The 24,874-nt window shown below is 48.4% G+C and overlaps 1 protein-coding gene across 1 annotated transcript in view; it reads left to right on the top strand.

Annotated features, from left to right (window-relative positions):
- The window catches only part of LOC124474051 (ankyrin-3-like), a 64,984-nt gene that overhangs the window by 37,040 nt on the left and 3,070 nt on the right, over positions 1 to 24,874 (top strand). Inside the window, exons 28-46 of the mRNA XM_047029905.1 lie at positions 757 to 789; positions 2,293 to 2,517; positions 2,797 to 2,951; positions 3,617 to 3,828; positions 4,141 to 4,348; positions 4,714 to 4,810; positions 5,769 to 5,997; positions 6,373 to 6,498; positions 6,699 to 6,821; positions 7,354 to 7,380; positions 8,148 to 8,229; positions 9,223 to 16,422; positions 17,337 to 17,411; positions 17,810 to 17,941; positions 18,658 to 18,801; positions 20,965 to 22,375; positions 22,809 to 22,995; positions 23,815 to 23,898; positions 24,002 to 24,124. Coding sequence (XP_046885861.1) covers positions 757 to 789; positions 2,293 to 2,517; positions 2,797 to 2,951; positions 3,617 to 3,828; positions 4,141 to 4,348; positions 4,714 to 4,810; positions 5,769 to 5,997; positions 6,373 to 6,498; positions 6,699 to 6,821; positions 7,354 to 7,380; positions 8,148 to 8,229; positions 9,223 to 16,422; positions 17,337 to 17,411; positions 17,810 to 17,941; positions 18,658 to 18,801; positions 20,965 to 22,375; positions 22,809 to 22,995; positions 23,815 to 23,898; positions 24,002 to 24,124 — 10,873 coding nt within the window. The remainder of the gene's footprint in view (positions 1 to 756; positions 790 to 2,292; positions 2,518 to 2,796; positions 2,952 to 3,616; positions 3,829 to 4,140; positions 4,349 to 4,713; positions 4,811 to 5,768; positions 5,998 to 6,372; positions 6,499 to 6,698; positions 6,822 to 7,353; positions 7,381 to 8,147; positions 8,230 to 9,222; positions 16,423 to 17,336; positions 17,412 to 17,809; positions 17,942 to 18,657; positions 18,802 to 20,964; positions 22,376 to 22,808; positions 22,996 to 23,814; positions 23,899 to 24,001; positions 24,125 to 24,874) is intronic.

Below are 24,874 nucleotides of genomic sequence, written 5' to 3'. Positions count from 1 at the left end.
CCAGATCAGTGCCCGGAGGCAGCTTCACCTCCAGAGAGAATGATCTACTTTGCAGACTCCATTTTAGATACAGTATTAATGAAGGTCCTCACCAGCTAACCAGCCATCAGGAGTGTACTGCAGTGATGGACTATAATGAGGTATTAGCTGCACTCCTGGGTGCGATAGCACAGTGGTGCGTCGCATGGATTGGGGGGGGGAGTCTCGTCATCCTGGAGAAAATATGCTCTCACTGCCACATTTAGGATGTGCTTCTTTACACTCGTGTAGCTTGACAGGAGTTCTAGGAATGATGTGTGATGGTCTCTGACAGGGTTTAGGTGGAGGATTTGGCTATGTGGCATGTTTATCTTCTTTCTGCTTCTAAGTTGGCTCTAGTTTGAATACAGGATAATGGCATCATCATAAAATGTATCTCTTCTGAATTCAAATGAGCCAGATCGTTTTTGCATAGTGCCATATGAATCGCGTCAATTGATAAAGGAGAGTAGAGACTGTATGAAGCCATCCTGTTTGGTTCTGTGTTCCTTTTTTGTGTTGGTTGTGTAGGTCATAGATAGTTGATGCCCTCCTCCACCTCCAGACCCGTCATGTTTTCTGTTTCCCTTTATTTCCATCTCTTTATGTCCTACATGGAAAAATGCATCAAAGCAGATCCTTAGAAAACACATTGATTGTGCTGTGATACTAAATCTAGTTCTTTTTTTTCTTCTTCTTTGTTTTGCCTCCTGCGTTGTTTTGGTTCTTTATTTGCAGCTTGTCCTCCCCGCTCCCTCAATATGACTCCAGGTGATGATTGTGTCCCACTGATGTCACACTGATGTCACAGTTCAACTTCCCTGTCTCCCTGTCTCCCTCTCTCTCCCTCACTCTCTCTCCCTCTCTCCCTATCTTTCTCTCCCTCCATCTCCCCCTCCCTCTCTCTCCCTCTCTCTCGCCTTCTCTATCCCTCTCTCTCTCCCTCCCTCTCTCCCTCTCTCTCTCCCTCCCTCCCTCTCTCTTTCTCTCGGTCTCTCTCTCTCTGTCTCTCTCTCTCAGTCTCTCTCTCTCTCTCTCGGTCTCCCTCTCCCTCCCTCCCTCCCTCCCTCCCTCCCTCCCTCCCTCTCTCTCTCCCCCTCTCTCTCACTCTCTCTGTCTCTCTCCCTGTGCTCGTCCCGTCCGTCTGGTGTCTGGTCTGGTGTCTCATCCACTGCCGAGTACTTTGGTGTAGTTGTAGACGTGTGTTTGGGTTCCTCTCACCAAGGTGCCATCTCACTGCACATATAGAACCGATCCCCTCAGCTCACTCCCTCCCCAAAGAGCAGCTCTGTACCCGACGACACACAGATGAGGCCAGGCAAAGTCAAATAAGGTTTTCCGTGGAGAGTTAAACGCACCACTTACCCTCGAAGAACAGAACATTCCATGTGCTTTAGGACAGGTTGTCCCGCGCAGCAGCGATTCAGCACCTTCAATCAACATTCAGAGGGAACGTAGAACATCCTAATCTAGTGTTATGCAACGCTGTGTTCAGCAAAGATATATTATGAAACGATTACAGAAATGTTTTATTATAGCTTGTATACATTACAAGGCACTTCAATGTCACAGCCCTTGTTTTTGTTACTAATTCTTAATAGCAGGGATGTAGTGGTAAGAGATAAGATGACAAGACATGAGGTGAAGAAGAGGGTTTGAAAGACAAGTGTTGACACTTAACAAAGCTGCGTCACTGACGACCGGCGTTCACGCCTCACTACATCCCTGGTAAATAGTCCACCGTTAACAGGGTGCCCAAACGTTTTATTTTGTCGAGTTTAACAAGTCATATTAAACACACCCACTCGTTTTTGAATGAATATGAGTTTCTACCTGGGGTGAAACCTTTGTGGAGGTGTTTAATAATGATCACTGACCACTGCTTCAGAGCCATCAACCTTGGCAGGTGTCTCACCTTTGAGTTTCAGTGTTTTTATCTGAAAAACCAAGGGCTTCACGCCTGGGAGTTCAGCTTCAGTTGTTATCCAAGTGTCCAAGCTCTCTTAGAGGTCAGAGGCGACAACTGCCAGGTTTGAGAACTCGAAACACCACCCCTTCTCCCACTCTCGTTTCTCTTCTTCACTTCCTGTCCTCTTCTCTCTCTCCCTTCTCCCCCCACTTCACTTCTCTCTCTTTAATCGGAGTGTTTGGGTGTTCGGTGGTCACAGCATGGGAACCGTCTCTCCTCTCTTGTATCCGTGAAATGGCTTCTCTCTCTCTCTCCCCTCCTCCGCCTCTCCCCGGCGTGACCCGCGTGTCTTTGTGCACCGGCAGGTTCCTGGTGAGCTTCATGGTGGACGCCCGTGGGGGGTCCATGAGGGGGAGCCGACACAACGGCATGCGCATCATCATCCCTCCCAGGAAGTGCACCGCGCCCACGCGAATCACCTGCCGCCTGGCCAAGAGGCACAAGCTGGCTTACCCTCCGCCCATGGTGGAGGGAGAGGGCCTGGTCAGCCGGCTGGTGGAGGTGGGCCCAGCCGGGGCTCAGTTCCTGGGGTAGGTGCCGACATCTGTAGCCCCTCCTGGTAGAGGTGCTAGTCACATGACCATGCTCACACCAGGAGTCTCTTAGAGAGTTCTCGCTTCGACATCCAAGGCCTGGCAATTGTGTAGTTACGATAAAATAATACAAAATAAAGATAATTATGTTCATTGTGCAGGAAGAGGAAATAAGTCCAGAGGGCTTATTTGAAGTCCTCCTAAAAACATTGAATCTTTAATAAAACTATTATATTCAAGACTTGGATACATGAACCGTGAGCTGTTCTGTTCCAGCCCTGTGATCGTGGAGATTCCCCACTTTGGCTCCATGAGGGACCGGGAGAGGGAGCTGATTGTGCTGCGGAGCGACAACGGGGACACGTGGAAGGAACATCAGTCTGACTATCGCCAGCAGGACCTTCTGGACATGCTCAGTGGGATGGACGAGGGTAGGTCTCCACACGGGCACCTCCGTCATAGGAGGGAGGCTCCTCCTGAATTTTCAATCGGGGTTGAAGATGTGTCTTCACTGGGGTGTAACAAGATATTGTGGAACAATATATCGCAATACAAATATTTTACAACATGTATCGTAGAGTTATGGCAATATTTCTTACAATATGACATCCGTTTGATCCTATTGGTTGAGCTACCAGCATGCGACCTACTCTGCACCTGCGTCATGCTTGCATTCACAGAAATTGCTTGAACTGAGTTAACAAAATTGTATGTACAACATACAAAATTATTAAAAATGTTTAATGTTTTGGAAATAAATCTGTTAATTTAATTTCAGTTTCATTTAAAATGTTGTTCAAAATATCGTGATACGTATTGTATCGTACACCCAGTATCGTGATACGTATTGTATCGTACACCCAGTATCGTGATACGTATTGTATCGTACACCCAGTATCAAGATACGTATTGTATTGTGAGCTGAGTGTATCGTTACACCCCTAGTCTTCACTCAGTACAAGAAGCCATCATACTACCCTTCAGTATTATATTTCAGCTTTTGAATCAAACAAGTTGCGTCTGCGCATTAAACAAAATGACAAAACCGAACACGGACACATCTGGATAAATGGTCATTAATCTTGTGGTCCGTCAGAGTTGGACAGTCCCATCGAGCTGGAGAAGAAGAGGATCTGCCGCATTACCACCAGGGATTTCCCACAGTACTTTGCGGTGGTGTCCAGGATCAAGCAGGAGAGCAACCACATGGGTCCCGAGGGGGGAATGCTGTCCAGCATGACCGTGCCCATGGTGCAGGCCTCCTTCCCACAGGGGGCGCTCACCAAAAAGATCCGCGTCGGCCTGCAGGTCTGTAATACCTTTACCAAGTGTGTCTGACCTGAAGCATCCAGATCAAGTTCTTTCATTATTTTTCCGCAATAGTTGTATACTTTACCTGTAATACCTTTAGAGTGTTAGAAATAAGTTAATTCGTTATGGTATGTTCTTTAGGATTTCTGAGGAAGATTTTGATCAAAACATCACATCGGGAGATTATATGTCAGCTAGGTTTTTTCTGGCGAACATTGTTTACCTTTCTTGTAAAAGATTGGTCATAAAGGATGGACTTAAAAGTGAATGAAGGAGGGGATATTCATCTCCTGTCTTCCTCCCTCCAAGGCCCAGCCCGTCCCAGATGAGATGGTGCGGTCTGTCCTCGGCAACAGAGCAACCTTCAGCCCTATCGTTACCGTGGAGCCCAGGAGGAGAAAGTTCCACAAGCCCATCACCATGACGATCCCAGTCCCACCCCGCTCTGCAGAGGGTCACCCTGTCAGTCACCGTGGAGACTCCACCCCCTGCCTGCGGCTCCTCTGCAGCATCACAGGCAAGTCCAGTTCATGAGGATTAAAGGGATATTTTCACAGTTAAATGTATTTTTCCAATCATTTACACATTTACTCACTGATCTTTTTTATATCCACCGCACAGTTCATCAAACAAATTCCCCAGTGTTGTTAGTAAAGCTAATGAAACAGATATGGACGTTGGGATTTCTGTCTTCTACATGGATGTTTTAATGTTGCTTCCAGTTGTTAGATCTCTTCTCCGGTTTGGTTTTAAAGGCACTGAGGAATGATGAAGACCCAGGGTTTGAAACGGGTGGAGCAGGGATTCACGACTGTGTGACATCATTACCTCCCCACACACACACACACACACACACACACTCATTGTTGTTTTTCTGTCCAGGAGGGACTTCTCCTGCTCAATGGGAGGACATCACAGGGACCACGCCGCTGTCCTTCGTCACCGACTGTGTCTCCTTCACCACCAACGTATCGGCCAGGTAAGGCCACTTTCACACACACACACCTGGATCTCATCCTCTCTTTTTTCTGGCTCTCTCTTTCTGCCTCTCTCTTTCTGCCTTTCTCTTTCTGGCTCTCTCTTTCTGCCTCTCTCTCTCTGCCTCTCTCTTTCTCTTTCTGCCTCTCTCTTTCTGCCTTTCTCTTTCTGGCTCTCTCTTTCTGCCTATCTCTTTCTGCCTCTCTCTTTCTTCCTCTCTCAAGCACAAGCACAATGAACACACAGCCAACTACGTAACATGCTTCTGTGGCTTGACTTAAAACACGTCAACACATCCCAAGTGACCGAAGCCTTAGAATCTTTAGAATCTTAGAATCAAGAACCTTAGAATCTTTAGAATCTAGAACCTTAGAATATTTAGAATCTAGAACCTTAGAATCTTTTAAAGAGTTTCTTTTCACACCAGTCGGTTACTGTAAGCAGAGTCACGCCTGTCCTAATTAAATTGAGTCATGTGGACGCTGTAGAGCCGGATATGAACAGGGCAGTCCTTGGTGTTATTACAATTAGATTATCTCAGTCCTGTCATGTGCCTCTGTTCTCCTCTCAATGTCACAAAGTGTATATGATTAGATCTTCAGACCATAAATGATTGAGGTCGCAGAATGTGCCTGTGATTCAATCAAGCCGTAGATGGAATTTGGAAATATTAAAGTCTGGAGAGTTCAGACGAGGTATGATAGCCATTACGCGGTGTTTGGATTTTCCAAGTGTACGTTACATCAGTCACTCTAAGACAGATGATAAAGTCAAACGATGCAGATGCCAGCGACGCCCCACTCACCAAAAGAGAAAATGAGGGATGTGTTGGCGTAATCGTGCATCATATTTATACATTAAACCATCCAAGATGAGCCCTCAACTCTCTAGCTAACTTCCGAACAGAGTAGATTGATTTGAGGTTCCCCGCTCCTCCGCTCCGTGCCCGTCCTCTCCAGGTTCTGGCTCGCAGACTGCCACCAGATTCCTGAGACGGTCAGCCTGGCCTCTCAGCTATACCGGGAGCTGATCTGCGTGCCGTATCTGGCCAAGTTCGTGGTGTTTGCCAAGATGAACGATCCTGTGGAGTCGCGTCTGCGCTGCTTCTGCATGACGGACGACAAGGTAGACAAGACCCTGGAGCAGCAGGAGAACTTTGAGGAGGTGGCCAGGAGCAAGGATATTGAGGTGAGCCTGGGCTACACTGTGTGTTCAACTTCAAATCTTTTATTGTCAGATGCACAGAACAACACAAGGTCAGACTGGGCACTGAAATTCTTAGGATAAGACAACACAAAGCAACCTGGCATAAGTACACAGAACATAGATTCCATCTATGATAAGCTAAATATAGTAAACCTCCTAAATATACAAATAATATACAATATTCAATACAGTATACTGAACCTCTAAAACATGTAATAACCTATACTAACCTTATAAACGTATACTAACCTAAGAGTGTGTGTGTGTGTGTGTGTAGGGGGTGTTCTTGCACAGAACTGTAGACGAACGACCCTTCGCTTGGTTTCTGACCGCACTTTTGTTATGATGTTGTTTCAGGTCTTGGAGGGCAAGCCTATCTTTGTGGATTGCTATGGCAATCTGACTCCCCTAACCAAGAGTGGACAGCAGTTGATTTTCAACTTCTACTCCTTCAAGGAAAACCGTCTTCCATTTAACGTGAAGGTACCATCTTGTATTCTCTCATATCGTGTACTGGATGTAAAAGGAATCAAACTGTCTTTTAGTTATGGAGTCATGCCAATGAACTATGGTCCCTCAAACATGCTGAAATAGCAAAAACTAAAAATATGACACCAATAAATAGACTCAGTCACAAATGTTTGTGTTTTTGTAAATGAATGCATAATGAATCATCTTTTTAGGTCAGAGACATGGGCCAAGAACCCTGTGGGCGTCTTTCTTTCCTGAATGAGCCGAAATCCACTAAAGGTCTTGCACAGACCGCCATATGCAATCTGAATATCACACTGCCAACTCATAAGAAGGTAGGATCCATATTTGAATGGTGTCCCCTCAAGACCATGTCATGTCATCTTCATGTAAATGAATGGGTTTGATAAGAGAGAAGTTAAAGTCAGGAAGACAAGTTTAAACTTCTACTTACTTTAGAAAAGCTGCTACCTGTGTCTTTTATTTGTACTGTCCAAAACCAATGACAGGTTCCTTCCAAACACGCATTCAGTCCTAATTGTATCGTACCCATTTACTTTAGAGTACTACAACATTACATTGGCACTTTTCTTTGTTTTGATGTGAGGGCGAGGGGGGGGGGGTTCTGTGCGATTATGAACAGTTTTCGTGAAGAAACTCCGTAGAATGTAGTTGCTGTGCGCTGTGCTACCCTGCTGGGCATTCGGATTTTTGTTGACACAATTCCATGGCTTTTCCCGAGCCCATGTGGTTTTAGCTCAACTGCACCATTCTCATTTCCTGGTTTTTATTTCCACCCACCAAACCCTCCGGCTGCCCATCCCACCATCTTTCTCCTCTACCGCAATGCATCATGGGAACCACCAGGACATGGAGTCTGATCCTGACGATGAGGTAAACAGATGACCCTTCATCATGGCATGCACTGCTTCCTTAATGTTGTTGTTTCTGTTGCTTTAATCGCAAACCCCAGCAGCTACAGACTAATCATCTTGCATGGTGATGGATCTTTTTTTTCTTTTTTTATTGTCAGGGTAGCTAACTACTGCGAGTAGCTAAATTATTGGTGAGAAGTCGCGTCACGTTGCATGACGTCAGGTTGACGGTTTTACCCGGATTTACGGATGTCATTACTATTGACCTCATCCCAAGCCTAGTGGAGCGATGTGTTTCACACCCCCCAGCTTGTTTTTCCATCTATATCTTTTGTTCCATATGTGTTCAGTGGAACAGTAGTAAACTCCATCCCTTCTCCACCCTATTTTAAGACGGATCTGGTGACAAAAGTCATCTGTAAAACTCTTATTGGAGTACTTGCGTGTGTTGCTCTATATACAAAGTTGTGAAAAATACACTACCAAGCCACCAAGATCCCACGGCGACTCAGACGTGTGCATGAATATATAATCTTCTGACTTCACAGTACTGTCATACACAGTGCTACAGACGATATGTCTACCTGAAACATGGACACCGCATCAGAGAATTCGCATTAATTAACCAGCCATTGACCACAATGCACGAGGCATCTTGAAAGTTTTTCAAAAGCACAAAATGAAACATTTTAAATCGAGTGGAAGTTATAGAGATACAGCACACACAACCTCAGCCTATATTTATTTATGTTTTATACATCTTTTGTTGTTTTTTGTTTGTTACAGACTGAAAAGCCAGACCGACGTCATACCTTTGCCTCCTTAGCTTTGCGTAAGCGCTACAGCTATCTGACCGACCCTGCGGCGAGTGAGTCTAACACTTTCACTTTCATGAATACATCAGTTGGTTCGAGATGTCAATAAAGTTTATCAGTCATATCAGATGTAGCTTTTGTACAGTGTTTGATTCATACATCCATAGCGTAGATATACATACATGAGAACACTGTGTATTTTCACCATGAAAACGTCATTATTCAAACTCGTCCAGAACGACACACCTGCATGGTTTAGTGCCTAAGCTCCGCCCACCTTCCCCCATTTTCAAGTCTTTCAAGTGTCGTCGTTTCCTTGTCCCCTGTGTTTTTGTTGTCTCATTGTACACGTGTCGACCCAAAAACAGCTCTCATTGCGACATTTATACCTTTCCAAACACATCTTAAATAAAGTTGTTTTGGATGATTTATTTTTATTTGTTTTTTATTTTTATCTAAAGTTATTCTCACTCTTATTGGCTTTGTGCTTGTGCTTTTGTTTCAAGGAGATAATGAGTTTGCTGGATGTACTGTACTCCACTGTAACACTGCTCTTTTGTTGAAAACCAAACCTGTATTTGTACCTAAATTAAAGTCAATAGGATTTAGGGGGAATTTTTTGTTCAAAAATACACCGGAACAAAACATAAAATATAAAATAACCAAACATGTAAAAGGCACTGTAGCAGAGAGGCAAATGGATGAAGCACATCATAAGTCAAGAAGAATGATTGGTTGTCGTTTTGTTGCTTGTGCCATTTTCCCCTTCTCCATCATTAACTCAAGCATTTCTGTTGCTGCATTATGCTTCATTTTGTGTCATCTGGTACCTTCTTAATCGTGTGACAGATCGTCGACCTTCAACCATCACATCGCCATATTATCTACGTGTAGATAGTTACTACCTCTCACAACATCACCAGTGTATAATCTTACTGCTTTGATCAATGTTGTACTAACTGACTCAACTCTTTCTCTCTTTCTGGTTTTTCTGTTTCTCTTCCGTTACTTTACGTTTAAATTTATGTTAAATTTGCTTATCCAAGAAACAACCGATCGGAGTTCGCCGAGAACACAGCCTACTGGCTACGCTTACAAACCTGTCTTTTCAACGCGATCTTATCAGGCGTGGTCGGCTGTTCCTGTCGCCGTCCCTGGGCAAGCCAGGTCTGGGTTCGGTTCCCCCACCAGCTCTTCATCCAACACGCCCTCTGCCTCTCCACTGAAGTCCGTCTGGTCCATCACCTCAGCCTCGCCCATCAAATCCAACTTGGGAGGATCCCCGGCCAAGTCAGTTAGCGACATAGCCTCCCCCATCCGGTCCTACAGAACCATCTCATCCCCCATCAAGACTGTAGTTCAGCAGGCCCAGTACCCAGTTCAGGTCACCCCCACCCTCCTGTATTCACCTGGCAAAAGTGCCCCAGATCCCATGTCGGTAAAGGGCCTGGCAGCGCTGTCGGCTAGGACCTCTCCTATCACCACCGGAGGGGGAGCGGCTCTACTGGAGAGATCGTCCATCGCCATGACCCCACCTGCCTCCCCCAAGTCCTCCCTGAACATGTACAACTCGACTCTGCCATACAAAGCTGTCATTGTGGGCTCTGGTGCAGCCTCCAACTCTTCCTCTTCCCCCATAAAAACGGTCCCCGGCCTCTCCTCTGTACGCTCCGGAGCAGACCCTTCAAGCCCATCGAGGGGTCTGTTTTCGTCCCTCTCCTCGCCCATTAAGTCCAACCCGCCCCCCAGCGCCGCAGCTTTGATAAACGGAACGGTTTCCCCCACAAAGTACCGCTCCTCCTCCCCAACATCCCTGCTCCCCAGCAGCCTCCAGGAGCGGATACAAGCCACCACCAACGCGGCCACAACCAGCGTAAACGCCGCTTTCGAGGAGGTCGAGAAAACGTTCAACTCCTGCTCCGTGGGGTACGGGACCCTCAAATCCTTGTCCTCCTCCGCATCCTCGTCCTACCAGTCCATGAGATCTTCGGCCTCCAGTTCCCTCTATGCCTCTCTGAGGTCGCCCCCCAACTCCACCACCACTGTCACATCCAACACCATGACTGTGCCGGTCTACTCAGTTATGAATGTGCTGCCAGAGCCCCAGTTTAAAAAGCTCCCTGAGGTCTCTAAGTCAGCAGCTGCCCTCTTATCCCCCCGGAAGACAACCCTCCCTGAGGCTAACGTTCAAGCGCAGTCGTCCTTTGCCAGAACTCTCTCACCCGTCAAATCCCCCTTGTTTATGTCCCCAGCTGCCCTCAAATCCACCACATCATCCCCACTGTCGTCCAGCCAAGAAATACTTAAGGACGTGGCAGAGATGAAAGAGGACTTGATACGTATGTCGGCCATCTTGCAAACAGAAACAAATTCTGCCTCAAAAGGCTTCCAGTCAGACTCTCCCAAAGAGGCAAAAATAGAGGATGAGGAGCCATTTAGGATCGTAGAGAAGGTGAAACAGGATTTAGTGAAAGTGAGTGAGATACTGACTAAGGATACAGTCAAGGATGGCAAGGCAGCCCTCACCAAGTCTGCCCTGGAGGAGGCACAGTTCTCAAGATTGCCAGCAGATCCGCCCGCTAGCAACTGGAGTTATCCTCCGAGATACGAAACCGTAGTACCGCAAATCAAAGCAAAGACTCTACCAGACAGAGAATTTAGTCTAGGAAAAGATTTAAAGCATAGAAGTGAGGAGGGTAGGAGAGACGGAGAAGAAAAACAGAAACGAGTGTTGAAACCTGCCGTTGCCGTGCAGGAACACAAGCTCAAAATGCCACCTATCAACATGCGCTCTTCTGCTTCTGAAAAAGAGCTCTGTAAACTGGCAGACGTGCTGTTCGGCCCCGATGTCGTCCTTGACTCCCCAGACGACATCTTGCACGATCAGGACAAAAGCCCTCTCTCTGACAGCGGGTTCGAGACCAGGAGTGAGCGAACCCCCTCTGCCCCTCAAAGTGCAGAAGGCATGGGCCCAAAAGCACTCTTCCAAGACATTCCACCAGTGATCACTGAGACTAGGACTGAGGTAGTCCATGTCATTAGGAGCTATGAGTCCCCAGAGGACAACAAACAGCCAGGGATAGAAGATTCTAGGGCAGTTAGGTACATAGATTCAGAGCCTAAAGTGCATCTGAACCTGAACTCATCCACACCCGATCAAAACAAATGCTTTCAAATGAAAGTCAGTCCCGAGGAAGACAACATGGGCAAAGGCATGCGAGTGAAAGAGGAAACTCACATCACCACCACGACACGCATGGTCTACCACAAACCCCCTAGCAAAGAGGCGACGTCAGAGAGGTGTGAGGAAACTATGTCTGTTCATGACATCATGAAAGCGTTCCAGTCAGGTAGGGATCCCTCCCGAGAACTCGCCGGACTGTTTGAACACAAAGGAGGAAACGAGGAATCCTCCCAAAGGGTCCTCGAGGACATGAACTCAAAACCCAAAGTTGAAAGGATAATCGAAGTGCACATCGAAAAGGGAAATAAAACAGAACCGACCGAAGTCATCATCCGGGAGACGAGTAATCACCCGGAGAAAGAGATGTACATCTACCAAGGAAACGCCGGCGGGATGAGGGAGCTGACTCACAGAGGGGACTTGGACTGTGGCCCCCGGCATGAACATGAGGAGCCAGAAGAGTCACTGCCCTGTTACCTCGAGTCCTCCAGAGTACACACACCCATGACACAGGAGGAGGACAGCCGGCCCAGCTCTGCACAACTCATGGCTGACGACTCCTACAAAACTCTCCGGCTCCTGAGCCAGCAGTCTGTAGAGTACAACGACGACGAATCGTCAGAGCTACGTGGAGAATCGTACAACTATGCGGAGAAGATGCTGCTCTCTGAGCAGCTCGAGTCCTCTCACTCTGACACAGAGGAGTACCTGAGAGACAGGTCTCGTTTCCACTCCCCTGATAGGAGCAGTCACAGTGACTGTAGGTCTGGAGGGCCCAGGACAGAGTACGTGTTGAGGTCATCAAAGAATATGTCAGACAAATCTGGCAGAATGTCCAATTCAGATGATAACTATGACAAGCTAACGCTGTTACAATATTCTTCCGAGCCAGGTAGTCCAAAACAATCGGTTTGGATGCGAGTTACAGATGACAGACAGGTTAAGAACAGAGAGAAGATAATTTACGAAGACAGGGTAGACAGGACAGTCAAAGAGGCGGAGGAGAAGTTGAGTGAAGTGTCTCAGTTTTTCCGTGATAAGACCGAGAAACTTAACGACGAGCTGTCCTCTCCCGAGAAGAAATCTCGCAGGCCGGACTTCCGGGAAACACGTTCTGGGCCTAGCTCTACTCATAGCAGTCCTGAAAGATCAACTTATAGGAACAGTGGCGAGGACTGGAGCCGAGACAGGTTTAGAGACAGGTTTGGCACAAACGATAGGAAATGTGCCAGCTTACCCAGCAGCCCAGAGAGGAGAGTCCTACTGCAGTACGATGATGGCGACAAAAGCAAACAGGGAGATAACACCTCACAGGGAAGTACAGGTGAGGCCCCTAAACCTTTTCAAATGTCATCCTCTAAAGTCAGTGCTGTGAGGCTCAAATTTGAGCAAGAGGCTCAGAAACAAGACAATAATCCCAAATGGGGGCAAAATTCAAACCCCCCTGTGAGAAAACTGCAGGAAAGTAAACTACCGGCGTACCAGGTTTTTGCTGGCTCAAACCTTCCCCAAATGCCAGACAGCCCAGGAATCCAGAGGAGAGGTTTAGACAGTGACTCCAGAGGACAGACTCCCAGTGGTAATAGGTACACGTCATCCTCCCCTAAGCATACTACGAATGGAAAGGAACAGGAAGAGATCAATATATTAAAGACTTGTGAGAGTCAGGGAAATGGGAACTACAAATCCCAACCGACAAAGCTGTCTCACATCCTAGTTCCTGATACAGTAAAGGAAGGAAATGGAGCTGAATCACTGAGGGAGCAGTGTTTCAAAGAAGGGATGTCCAGTAAAGAGGAGACCACCCAGAAAATTATATACACTGAGCTGGTGGTCAGAGAAAGCCCAAGTAGTTCTGATGGACGCATTGTTAGTCTAAAAAAAAACTCGGAATCACAAATTCCTGTTAGAATTCCCTCTGGTTTCTTAGAGAATCATCAGTCCACCTCATTAAAGCTAGATCCCTCTGTTAAACTGGGTGATAGGGCAGGGTCACATATACCTACTTTAGCTAGAAATAGGTTACACAGTGGCTCCGAAGCCATCAAATCTACTAATGTGTCATCCATAGGAAAATCCACAGATTCATTAAGTAGTGTAGTGTGTAATGGTGTTGATAGCGACCAAGTAGAGTACTTGGACCAAGTAACTCCAGTTGTTTTGACCGAGGGTTTCAAAGACATTAAGCCACTGCCAGTTTATGTTAGCATCCAAGTAGGCAAGCAGTATGAAAAAGAAACCACTACTGGGGAGCGTGGAACCTACAAGAAGATAGTGAGTCACGAGAGCAGGACAGTACACGAGACTCGAGGGGGGTTCTACTCTGTCAAACAACAGCCAGCGTCTCCTCAGGGTAGTCCAGAGGACGACACACTAGAGCAGGTTACGTTCATGGACAGCTCTGGCAAAAGCCCCGTCACTCCAGAGACTCCCAGCTCAGAGGAGGTGAGCATGGCCTCTAGGATGCCCGACTCCGTCATAGGGTTCATGCCCGGTATGCCAAGCCCGATCCCCGAAGAGTCAGAGGAAGAGGACGGAAAGACCTTCATATACAAGGAGTCTCCCCAGGAAAAAGCCAAGCCGGTCTCATCAGAACCCCCGAATAAAAAACAGGAGTCGGGGAAACGAACCAAAGAGAAAAGGGTGGCGTACATCGAGTTCCCTCCACCTCCACCCCTCGAAGCGGAACATTCCGACCCTGAGAAGAGGGGGTCGTGCGCTTCCTCAGAGGCCGAGACGGAGATGATGGAGGTGAACCTTCAAGAGGAGCATGACAGACACCTCCTGGCTGAGCCCATCATCCGGGTTCAGCCTCCCTCCCCCGTGCCCCCTGGAGCTGACGACAGTGACTCCAGCGATGACGAGTCCGTCTTTCATCCCATCCCGCCGAAAAAGTACACCTTTAAGATGAAGGAAGAAGGAGAGAAGCGTCTGAAGGCCAAAAAGTCTGAAAAGAACGGGACTCAAAAGGAGTCCGCCGTCAATGGCGTCGTGAAGGGAGAAGATGTGGACTTTGAGCAAAACGGCAACGACCAGTCAATCACTGACTGCTCCATAGCAACCACCGCCGAGTTTTCCCATGACACGGACGCCACCGAGATAGACTCCCTCGATGGGTACGACCTTCAGGATGAGGATGACGGGATGAGTGAACAAGACCCCAAAAGCTCCAGCCTATCCATGGACGGTAAAAACACAGACCGCTCCTTCAACCAGTCAAAGCTGGAGGTCATAGAGGAGGAGAAAACGCCGTGCGAAGAAGGCGGGGGAGAAAACGCAAAGTCGAAAAGCTCAGAAAACAACGAGAACGAGGAAAGGGATTACACTTTGGAGGGAAGACATCCTGACAGACTCACTCAAACGGAGAACTACTTTGGGTACCAACTAGAAGAGGAGCTCAACTCCACCTTCAAAACCGTGGCCACCAAAGGCTTAGACTTTGACCCTTGGTCCACCAAAGGATCAGAGGATGGAGTTTACGAAACCAAAGCAAAAGATGAGGATCCTAAACCTTTCGGCCTATCGGTGGAGGACAAGTCTCAGGCCACCACACCAGACACGACCCCCGCTCGAACCCCTACTGACGAGAGCACTCCTACGAGCGAGCCTAACCCCTTTCCCTTCCACGAGGGGAAGATGTTTGAGATGACCCGCAGTGGTGCAATTGACATGAGCAAGCGGGACTTTGTTGAAGAGAGGCTTCAGTTTTTTCAGATTGGTGAGCATTCCTCTGATGGGAAATCAGGGGACAAGGGAAAAGGGGGCCAGAGCCCGGGGGTAGTAGCTACCTCTCAGTCAAAAACAGGGGAGAGGGCGGGCGAGGTGACGGTAGACACCACAGACAGCACACCAGCAAAGTGCAGCCCTGCACAGACTGACAGTGGTACCGGCTGTCCTGATGTCCTCTCTGGTGACCCAATAGCCGAGACCACCTCTTCATGCACGATCACGGCCTCTAAAGTTGACCCCAAATTACGCACCCCCATTAAGATGGGCATAGCAGTCTCCATAACTGTGAAAAAAGACACTGGGGAGCTCCCAGATGGTAAAGCGGAGCTGACGGAGAGTCTCATGCCAGAGTACGATAGTATAAATAGTCAGCTGGGGGAGAATAAGACCAGCAGACACGCAGACCCAAAGATGTCGGACACAAGAGATTACCCTGCAGAGAACTGCAATAACAACAATAACCTAGAGTCTTCTAGCGTCCAGGCTAACTATATCCAGTGTGGTAGTGTTGTGTTTAACTTGCAGTCGTCCTCCGAGCCCACCCTTCAGAAAGCCAGCAGGATCGAAACCTTGTTCTGCAGGGACTCGGCAGATAGAGACAGTGGTAGTGGTCAGAGTGAGCAGAGAAAGACCGAAGCTGGTCAGGAGGCAGACGTGAGGCAGCCCAAGTCTAGACTACCAGTCAAAGCGTCAGGATGGTCGTTTCACACGCAGGGCACAGCCATAGGGAAGCAAAAGCCTAGACAAATGGTGAGGGCAGAGGTCAGGAAGAGACCAGAACCTGCTGTAGCCAAGGTGGAGCCGAGGTCTAGAATACCAATCAAAGATGTTAAACGAAGCGGTGCCAGCAGCTCTCCTATATCAGTCCAGGTCACGCCTCAGTCTGCGAGGGGAGGGTCAGGCAGAGTAGCCATTCAGCTGCCCTCCAGGCTGCCACTGAAAGACAGACCACAAGTCAGCGTCACAGGTGAGATGTCAGGGGGCAGGGATAACCCTAGTGAGATATGTAAGCGCACCATCGAGTACTTTAAAGGGATTAGCGGGGAAACGCTAAAGCTGGCCGACCGTCTGTCAGACGAGGAGAAAAAAACAGAACAGTCGGAGGAAGACAGCACCTCCCGGAGCACCTCTCTGTCGGACGCCTCTTCCCAGCCCTCCCGCTCATCCAGGTCTGGTAGAGGCTCGAGGGCTGAGGCTGGGGCCGGGGCCTTAAGGGCAAAGGTGGACAGGGCCTCCGGCAGTGAGAGGAGCAGGAGGAGTAGGCGGACTGGTGGGAAGGAGGGCAGTCAGGGTGCGGCGCCTCGGGCGCCCCCCGTCGCGGAGATCAAGCCTAGTTTGTAAAACTTTCACACTTGTTCAAAAATTCCTTTAGTTGCATGACGTCGTTGTGATTGATTGCCTGTGGAGTGTTTTTTTCTGTATTATTCTCTTCAAACAGTAGCTGTCATTTTTAAATGTCATTTGTCATCTCTGTACTGTGAACTGTACTGTCTTCGTCAGACTCTATTTCTCCCCCCTACCCACCCCTTACTCCCACCCCCCCCGACCCCTCCCTCCTCCCCCCCCAATCGTACCAGCATGCCAGAGTAGTGACTGGGGCACTGGCACAGCCGGTCTCCTGTTGACGACTCCAGAGTCTGTCTGTCTGTCTTTCTGTGCAGGGTGGCTACTGAACAAATCAGAGCAATTCTAAGTCTTGTTTTTAGTTCCATGGTCCAGTTGTGTCACCGAGCTCATAAGTGTCAGCAAGTACAAAGAGGTCGTACCGCATGTCAAGTCATCTCTCATCTAGAACCTGTAAATCCACTGTAGCAACCTGAGAGTACAGGAATCTACCCCATGTTTTTTAACTCATTCTTTTGTTTTGGTTTTGTTTTGGTTCTTATGACAGTTACTGCCTGCTTAGAGGATACATATTCACAAACGTTCACAGAGCACCACTGTCGATATTAACACACTCTAGTCTGCCATAATGTGTTTAGTCTCTCATTCCTTTTCTTGCCATTTTGGGAAGGTCTTTAACGCAGCATCTACACTCGGTGCTAGTCATCGGGCATACTAATAAATATCATCAAACACAACAGAGGACAGGACACAAGACATTTACGATATTTCTACCCCATTTGAAAAAATATAAAAACTACAACCCAAGTTTGGCCAGAAAAGGAACGTTTCTTGTTTAACTACTATTTCAGTCTGCAGAGGATGTCAGGCTGAGTAGACTTACACCTTCTCTCCTCCCTCCAGGTCCTCAGAGTCCGTGCGAACGGACAGACCTACGGATGGCCATCGTGGCCGACCACCTGGGACTCAGCTGGACTGGTGAGTCTGGTCCTGCCTCTTCATTTGACACGTTTTGAATGATCACGAATGACGCTATACAGATCCAGCCACAAAATTCTTATCATTTTGTGAGTAAACAGTGCCCTCTATGGGATAGTGTGAACGTTATTTACAACAAACCCGTGCATGCGTACGTTTGTGTCTGACTGGTAGACTGTGTGACTGCAGTGCGTAAAATATCAAATCAAGTCGATATCAAGAGTATGTCTTTATGGGGCGCTCACATAAGCTAAGGCCTTACAGCTGTGCCCTTGGCCATTTACCACATGCCTTCACCTTACTCTCTGCCTGCCCTTCCTGTCACTCTTTCACTGTCTCAGAAAATGAAGCCCCACCAGAAAATATTGAAGAGTTTTCCTTTATGATGTATTTTTCAGAGCTGGCTCGGGAGATGAATTTCTCTGTCGATGAGATCAACCACATCCGTGTGGAGAATCCCAACTCTCTCACCGCTCAGAGCTTCATGCTTCTAAAGAAATGGGTCAGCCGAGACGGAAAGAACGCCACGAGTGAGTGTCCGTGTCCTTCAGTACAGTAGCCTTTCGCTATCCTTGTCCTCGGGGTAGACCAATTCTCTCTCTTTCTTTTCCCTTTCTCTCACTTTTTCTTGTACTCTTGTGTTTTCCTTTCCCATCCCCCTCTCTCTCTCTCTCTCTCTCTCTCTCTCTCTCTCTCTCTCTCTCTCTCTCACACTCTCACTCTCACTCTCACTCTCACTCTCACTCTCACTCTCATTCCAACCAAATTAAATTGAAGTGGTGTTTTAGTGAAACTCATGCATAGAGAGATGCAGTGTGACTCAAAAGTAGTAATATTATCACTGTCTGAGTTAAGTAGTGCCTCCCTCTTCATGCTCCGGCAGTCTCCCAGCACTACGCACAACATTTCATCCAGGACAGGATAAGACTCGCTGGCCTAGTTTCGGCGAAGAGAGCACTTAAATCCAACACTGCCACCTTCACTTACTGCAGTGAGACTGCGAGACATATTCAGACAAAAATACCCCCACTAGAGTAATGAAAAGCACGAACATGGGTAGGAATCAGGAGACTCACTGTACATTTTGTTCAGACATTGTAAGGGTGGACTGACATTGACACCAAGTAAGACTGTTTCTGTATTATGTGTTTGTAACTGTGACTATGGGGTAATCTAATTGAGTGACATCTCCTGGCTTCAGTGTCCTGGTCTACATCTCTAACACCAGTCTGTTTACCTTCCACAGCGGATGCCTTAACTGCAGTGCTGACCAAAGTCAATCGGATGGATATTGTGACTTTACTGGAGGGGCCTATATTTGACTATGGTAACATTTCAGGCACGAGAAGTTTTGCCGATGATAGCGCTGTTTACCGGGATCAGGCTGATGGTAAAGTTTAGCTCCGCCTAGCTGACCTCTTACCTCTCCTGCTACCTCCTGATTTATACTTGTTTTCTGTAACCCCCCCCCCCCGCCACAAAAGTGCAAAAATGTCTTTTTTTGAAGCCTGTAAGTTTGATTTGGTGATATCCAACCCTTGCCCCTCACCCCTTGCCCTTATCATAATTAATCAATTGTAGTTGAATCAAGTGTTATCCATAATGAAAATGACAGAGCATGTTCGGCACAACTGCTTTGTTATTTTCTTATGGTATGGCTCATTTAACAGTCTTGAAACACTTTTTCGTCCTTGAAAGTATAGTTAATATAAATGAATGGCCAGCACCACTAAGGCAATCCATGGCAACTGATTGCATGCTGTAACAAACTTCTCTTACCCAGATTGACCATGACATTTTTAACTGCCTTAAAAGTATTGTGTACACACCTTTCTTCTCCTAATGCATGATGGATATTGTAATTAAACACAGTTGTTTTACCCTGTTCACATGTAGCTTTAGCCTAGTCTTCCAGCCTTCCTGCTGTTCCTCTGCTCCCCGCCTCCCTCCCTGGAAAGAACCAATCAGCTTCTTCTTCCTCTATGAAACCAGACCTCCTACCTCCCGCCACGCCCAGCCCTGCCTCTAAGCCTATAACAGCCTATACCAGCTCTTAACACCTATTAAGAGTCTTGTGTCGTAGCCCCCAGCTCTCACCCCACACCCCTGTTCCCTGTACTACCCATATTTTCAACTTTCAAAATCATCTCTTGGTTCAATAATCTGTATTTGTCTTGTCCTGCCATTTTCTGTTTGACCTCGCATTTCTGCATTTTTGTGTGACATTTTTCTCCGTCTTTCTTTTTCCTTCTCTTGCATCTCCTCGGCTCTCAGTAGCATGCCCGGCACTACCTCAGACAACTCTCGTCTCCGAATCGACCTCCCTTCCACATGAATACCACATCCCTTACCCCTCCATGACATTCAAGACCCTGACCCCTCTCTCACCTACCCCTACACCTCCACCCACCCCTGCCTCTCCCTCCCCCACCTCGTCCCTCACTCTGACTCCCTCCTGCCACATTCGTCACTCATCCCAGCGCCGTTCCCCGAGTTACGAGTCCTCAGTGTCTCACATGGACCTTACACCTGAGCCCTACTTCGACCCTCCTCCGCTTCCCCCCTCATCTCCTCCCCCTCATCTCTCCCACCCCCCCTCTCCTCTCCCCGTTACTCACTCTCCCCTACCCTTCATAACGACCCCCCTACCCGCCTCACCCACTCCCCCTCTCCTGTGTTCTCCAGCTCTCCACATCCCTTCGGCCACTTTTCTCCCTGCCTCCCCTACCCCCCAGGTCGCCCCCTTCCCGCCTGTAGGTGAGCCTCCCAGTTACGAGTCCTCCCCGGCCCTGCTGGCCTCGATCTCTTGTGCCCTTTCCCCCCTCTCTGTCGCCGGACTCCCCCCTGCCTCTTCCTCAGGGTCTCCTTGCCCCAGCCCCGGCCCTCCCTCCCCTCCCATCCGCTCCCTGTCCCCTTGTCCGGTCTGTCAATGCCCCTGCAAGCCCTCAGCTCCTCCTCCTCCCCAGGTTCGATTCGACCCCTCCTCCCTTGAGATATTTATCTAGTCTCTTCTCCTCCCTGCTCTCTGTCTTTTTATTCATCCTCCTCTTCTGTCTGTTGTGTGTGAGCATGCCTGAAACACCCACTCTGTTAATCATTCAAACCCACTAAAGACGTGATCACATCATGCCTCACTCACGGCTTTTATATCTGCCCACCTCAAATGTGGCGACTTTTAACAGCAACCAAGGAAACCATTTAGTCTCAAAACTGTTAAAAGTGTGACAGACTATAGTTTCTGTGGTTATTGATTATCTTTTGTGTTCCGTCTTGTTTTCCACCTGTTGCACAATAGTCATGTATGATTTGTTGCCAAACTGTAACTATATGGTTGGTGGCACCATGTTTGATGTGGTTGTGCGTCACCTCAGTCAGTGGGTGTTTTGTCACATGCTGCTGAACAGTCTCTGTGCCATTGTCCATGTCACTCAGTCTATGTCTTCTGGTGTGTGTGTGTTTTTTTCTGGTGTATGTGTTCACGTGGTGGTTGGTGTGTCACTTGGGCTTCCACGTGTCTGTGTGTGTGTGTCTGTGTGTCATCTACCACCCACAGATTACCACAGTATACTAGCTGAGCTGCAGTCTCCCGCCACCCTGGGTTCAGACTCCACCTTCATGGAACTCCACCCTGACCTTCCTACCCCCACCCCCAGCCCCACCATCCACCACACCCCTGACCAGTTCCTTCCAGACTCAGCCCCCCTAGATTTCACCAAGCACCAGCCCTGGGACGATGAAATGGGCCTTAGTGCGGACCTAGAGAGCCCCCCTAGGAGCCCCCCGAGACCTTGTGAGCTGGCCCTCTCCATCCCTACCTTTGACCTAGACCCCACAGCCCTCTCCTTCCCCACCTTTGACCTCACAGCCCTCTCTGATGCAGCCATGGATGTGGCGGGGCAGGTGCCTTTAGAGGAACATGCAGAGAAGATCACCGAAGTGGAAGTGGAGCTAAATCATTGTCAGAAGTCCTTTCCCTCCACCGAGGAGATTGAAGCGGAAGAAGAGATCGCACTTCCGTCGTTGCCATCGCTATCTCCACCGTCCTGTGAACGAGGACAAGGACAAGGGCAGGAGCCCAGGACAACGGAGAGGGGGAACGGGGGAGAGAAGGGAGAAGTGGATAGAGAGGTGGGAGTGAGCGGCGGGGGCGAGAGAGAGAAGGATAGGGAGGAGAACGGTGTGAGGGAGATGGAGGTGATGGAGGACGTGACAGAGAAAGATGCAGGGGATGCTGTTGAGGGGGGGATTCTGGAAGGGGAGGAAGGGTGTACTGTGGCCCCAGAGGTCCATAAGATTGAAGAAGTGTTAGAAATGGTGTCAGAAAAGGGGGATAAGATGGAGGACAGTGGTGAAGCGAAGCAAGACGAGCAAATGGGAACCAGCGAAGGACAAAAAGAGCTGGAAGAGTGTGCCGAAGAAATAGAAAAGAGGAATAGTGGGTTGCGGGAAGCTGAAGGATTGCAGGGAAGGGACAGGATGGCAGAGGATGGGGGTGAGGCCAAGCTGTCTCTGCAGTCCTGGGCTGAGGCTGAGGACGGAGGTGAGGCGAAACTGTCTCTGCAGTACTGGGCTGAGGCCGGGGGTGAGGCCAAGCTGTCTCTGCAGTCCTGGGCTGAGGCCGGAGGTGAGGCCAAGCTGTCTCTGCAGTCCTGGGCTGAGGCCGTGGAGGAAGACAGAGAGTCTGGTTCCAGCGAGGAAGAAGAAGAAGACAGAAATGAAATGACAGAGGACAACATCAAGTCTCTGTTGGAAGACGTGAAGCTGGAGGGGGCGGAGGAAGAGGAGGAGGGCGAGGAGATGACGGAGGCCAGGGTTCAGGAGATTCTAAGGCCGGTGCAGCAGGCAGAAAAACAGTTATGTTCCAATGTTCCAGGTTGGAACAGCGAGTCGTCCAGCGTGAACGTGGAGCCGCCCACCCCTGGCCGCAGCGTGAGCTCTGATCTACTGGACCGCCAGGAAAACAGGTAACATCTTCCACCATCTGTCCCTTGATTTTAGACTTATTTTTAACCGCCACCGTTTCTTAACTCACCTGTATAGGCCCATTTGATGTAAGATGTTCTTGAGTGCTTTAAAAATGTGGTGTCCCCCCAATAAAATGTATTATTTACAATAACCTAGATCTATATTTCTCTCATCAATTGTCTCTATGAATATTGAAACATAAACATACTTATTTACATTTAGTCATTTAGCAGATGCTCTTATCCAGAGCGACTTACAGTAAGTACAGGGACATTCCCCCTGAGGCAAGTAGGGGGAAGTGCCTTGCCCAAGGACACAACGTCATTTGACTCAGCCAGAATCGAACCGGCAACCTTCTGATTAGTAGCCCGATTCCCTAACTGCTTAGCCATCTGACTCCCTACATTACCCATCTTTCCTCCATCTTTCCAGCCAGGAGAACTCCAGTGACTCTGTCACTTCCTCATCCAGGGCGGAGTCAGGGAAGACACGGCACAACGGCAACCACTCAGAGCCATCGTCTCAGGACACATCACTTCCTGCTCCACAGGACTCAGCCAATGGCAGGGCTGGACTAGGGAAAGAGGAGGGCACATTAGTGTCTGAGAAAAAAGTCCAGGTAAAGTGTTGTTCTTTCTGTAGTACAACTAGACACAGTATGTTCTCACAGGCATGGTATGCCTTTGAGTCCAGGTGTCCCTTTTTGGTAACAGAAGTGTCAGGAGAATGTTGGCTGCTGTTTCTGGTTTACAGTGACACGTTACAATGACTTCTTACCTCTGCTCTCAAGCACTGTAATGATAATGTATTCCAGATGGGACTTCTCGACATAACTAAACCCTTTAAGGATCATTTTTTCTCCACACGTGTCCCTCATACATCCTGTGTGTGTATGATGTTGATGTAACGCCCTGCAGCAGCGTGTTAATATAGAGTCCGGCTCGGACGAGGAACAGATCATCACTACTCGAGTGTTCAGGCGTCGGGTCATTCTAAAGGTAGCCTGCCTAGACCTGGTGGATGGTGTGAACTGGTTTGAACTGGTTTGGGTTTTAACTGGTTCTGATTTGGTGCTGGTTCGGTTTTAGGTCCTGGTGTGCCGTGAACTGCTGTGGCTCGCTCTATCTAGTGCTGTCTGTCTGTGTGTGTGTCTGTGTCTGTCTGTGTGTGTGTCTGTGTAAACTGTGCCTCCAAGTCTATTAACCTGCTTCTGTTGCGTGCCCTCAATTAAGTATTTTTTTCCTATTGTGACCCTATAATGCCTAAAACCCTTCTCTTGAGCTTTAATCTTATACTCTAGAAAAACTTGGAGACTTGTTTTGACTGTTGGTTTGTTGTTTGATAGTGCTGGTGCTACAAGGTATTCGCTTGGTTTGCAGTTCCCGCAGGTGTGAATTGCGTGTCATCAATGCAAAGCCCTAACCTAGGCTACTTACAGGGAGAACAGGCAATGCATGTTCCTGGTGAGTCGATGACAGAAGAACAGTACACAGACGACGACGGCAACCTCATCACTAGAAAAGTAACGTATACGTTACGTGTTGAACCATGATAACATCAGGTGACTCATCTCCAGTCCTCAGAATCCACCTTCAGCTTCTGCCCACATTGATCTCCTCTCCCAGGTTATCCGGAAGGTCATCCGGCGAGCGGCCACACCCACACCTGAAGACCAGGGGGGGGAATGGGGGAGCAGGGGCCACAGAGACCCCTGGCCCACCCCTTCCTTCCAGGAGGAGGAACCTGAGGTTGGCATGGCGAAAACAGGGGGTGGATAACATGGCTGTTCTTGGGTGCAGGGTTCGTCTCAGGGTTTTGAGGGAAATCGGTGTGATAACCATGTGCTGGCAGGATCGATTGTTTGGGTCTCACCTTGGCGTGGGGGGTGTGTCTACTAGTGTGTGGGTGTGTGTGGGTGTGTGTGGATGTGTGTGTGTGTTTGAACTGTTGCAAAAAAAGAAAATGTTGGATCCCTTCCTTAAAACCAACACCTTCGTTTTTTTAACCTGCACTGTTTGTGGTGCTTGTGGTGTGGTTCGGGTGCTGTGGGGTCATGTTAACTCCAAACCTCACGTGCTCCTCTCTGGTGTGTATTATTACTTCTTTAAACCCCATGGTCTCCGGTTGCCATCAACACCTGGAGTCACCTCGACTGCCCCTTTGCATCTGCCTCTCTTCTCTGGTCTCCGCTTGCTGTTTTTGTGCAGCTGTGTTGGGTTACTGTTTGCCTAACCACGAGATTGGCCTTCTCTTATCTTTGCAGTTGTTTGTTTGTGTGTTTTTGCAGTTGATGGTGTTAGTCAAGCATCCAGCTTTAACTGCACGTGTTTGCAGCTAGGGTACAGGTGCTGGACCCTGGTGCTGGTATTTGAGTCACTAACAGAAGCTGCTCTGTTTCCGCTGGCAACTCAGGAGTGTGGAGGAGACTACGCGTCCTGTACCTTTTAAGTGCCATTTATGAAATGTAATAAAGTGATTGGTGGATTTGATTCAGAACT

This window comes from Hypomesus transpacificus, chromosome 11 (assembly GCF_021917145.1).
Source record: "Hypomesus transpacificus isolate Combined female chromosome 11, fHypTra1, whole genome shotgun sequence".
NCBI lineage: Eukaryota > Metazoa > Chordata > Actinopteri > Osmeriformes > Osmeridae > Hypomesus > Hypomesus transpacificus.
Note: the sequence above shows the minus strand (reverse complement) of the source record. Positions and strands in the feature narration are given on the sequence as shown.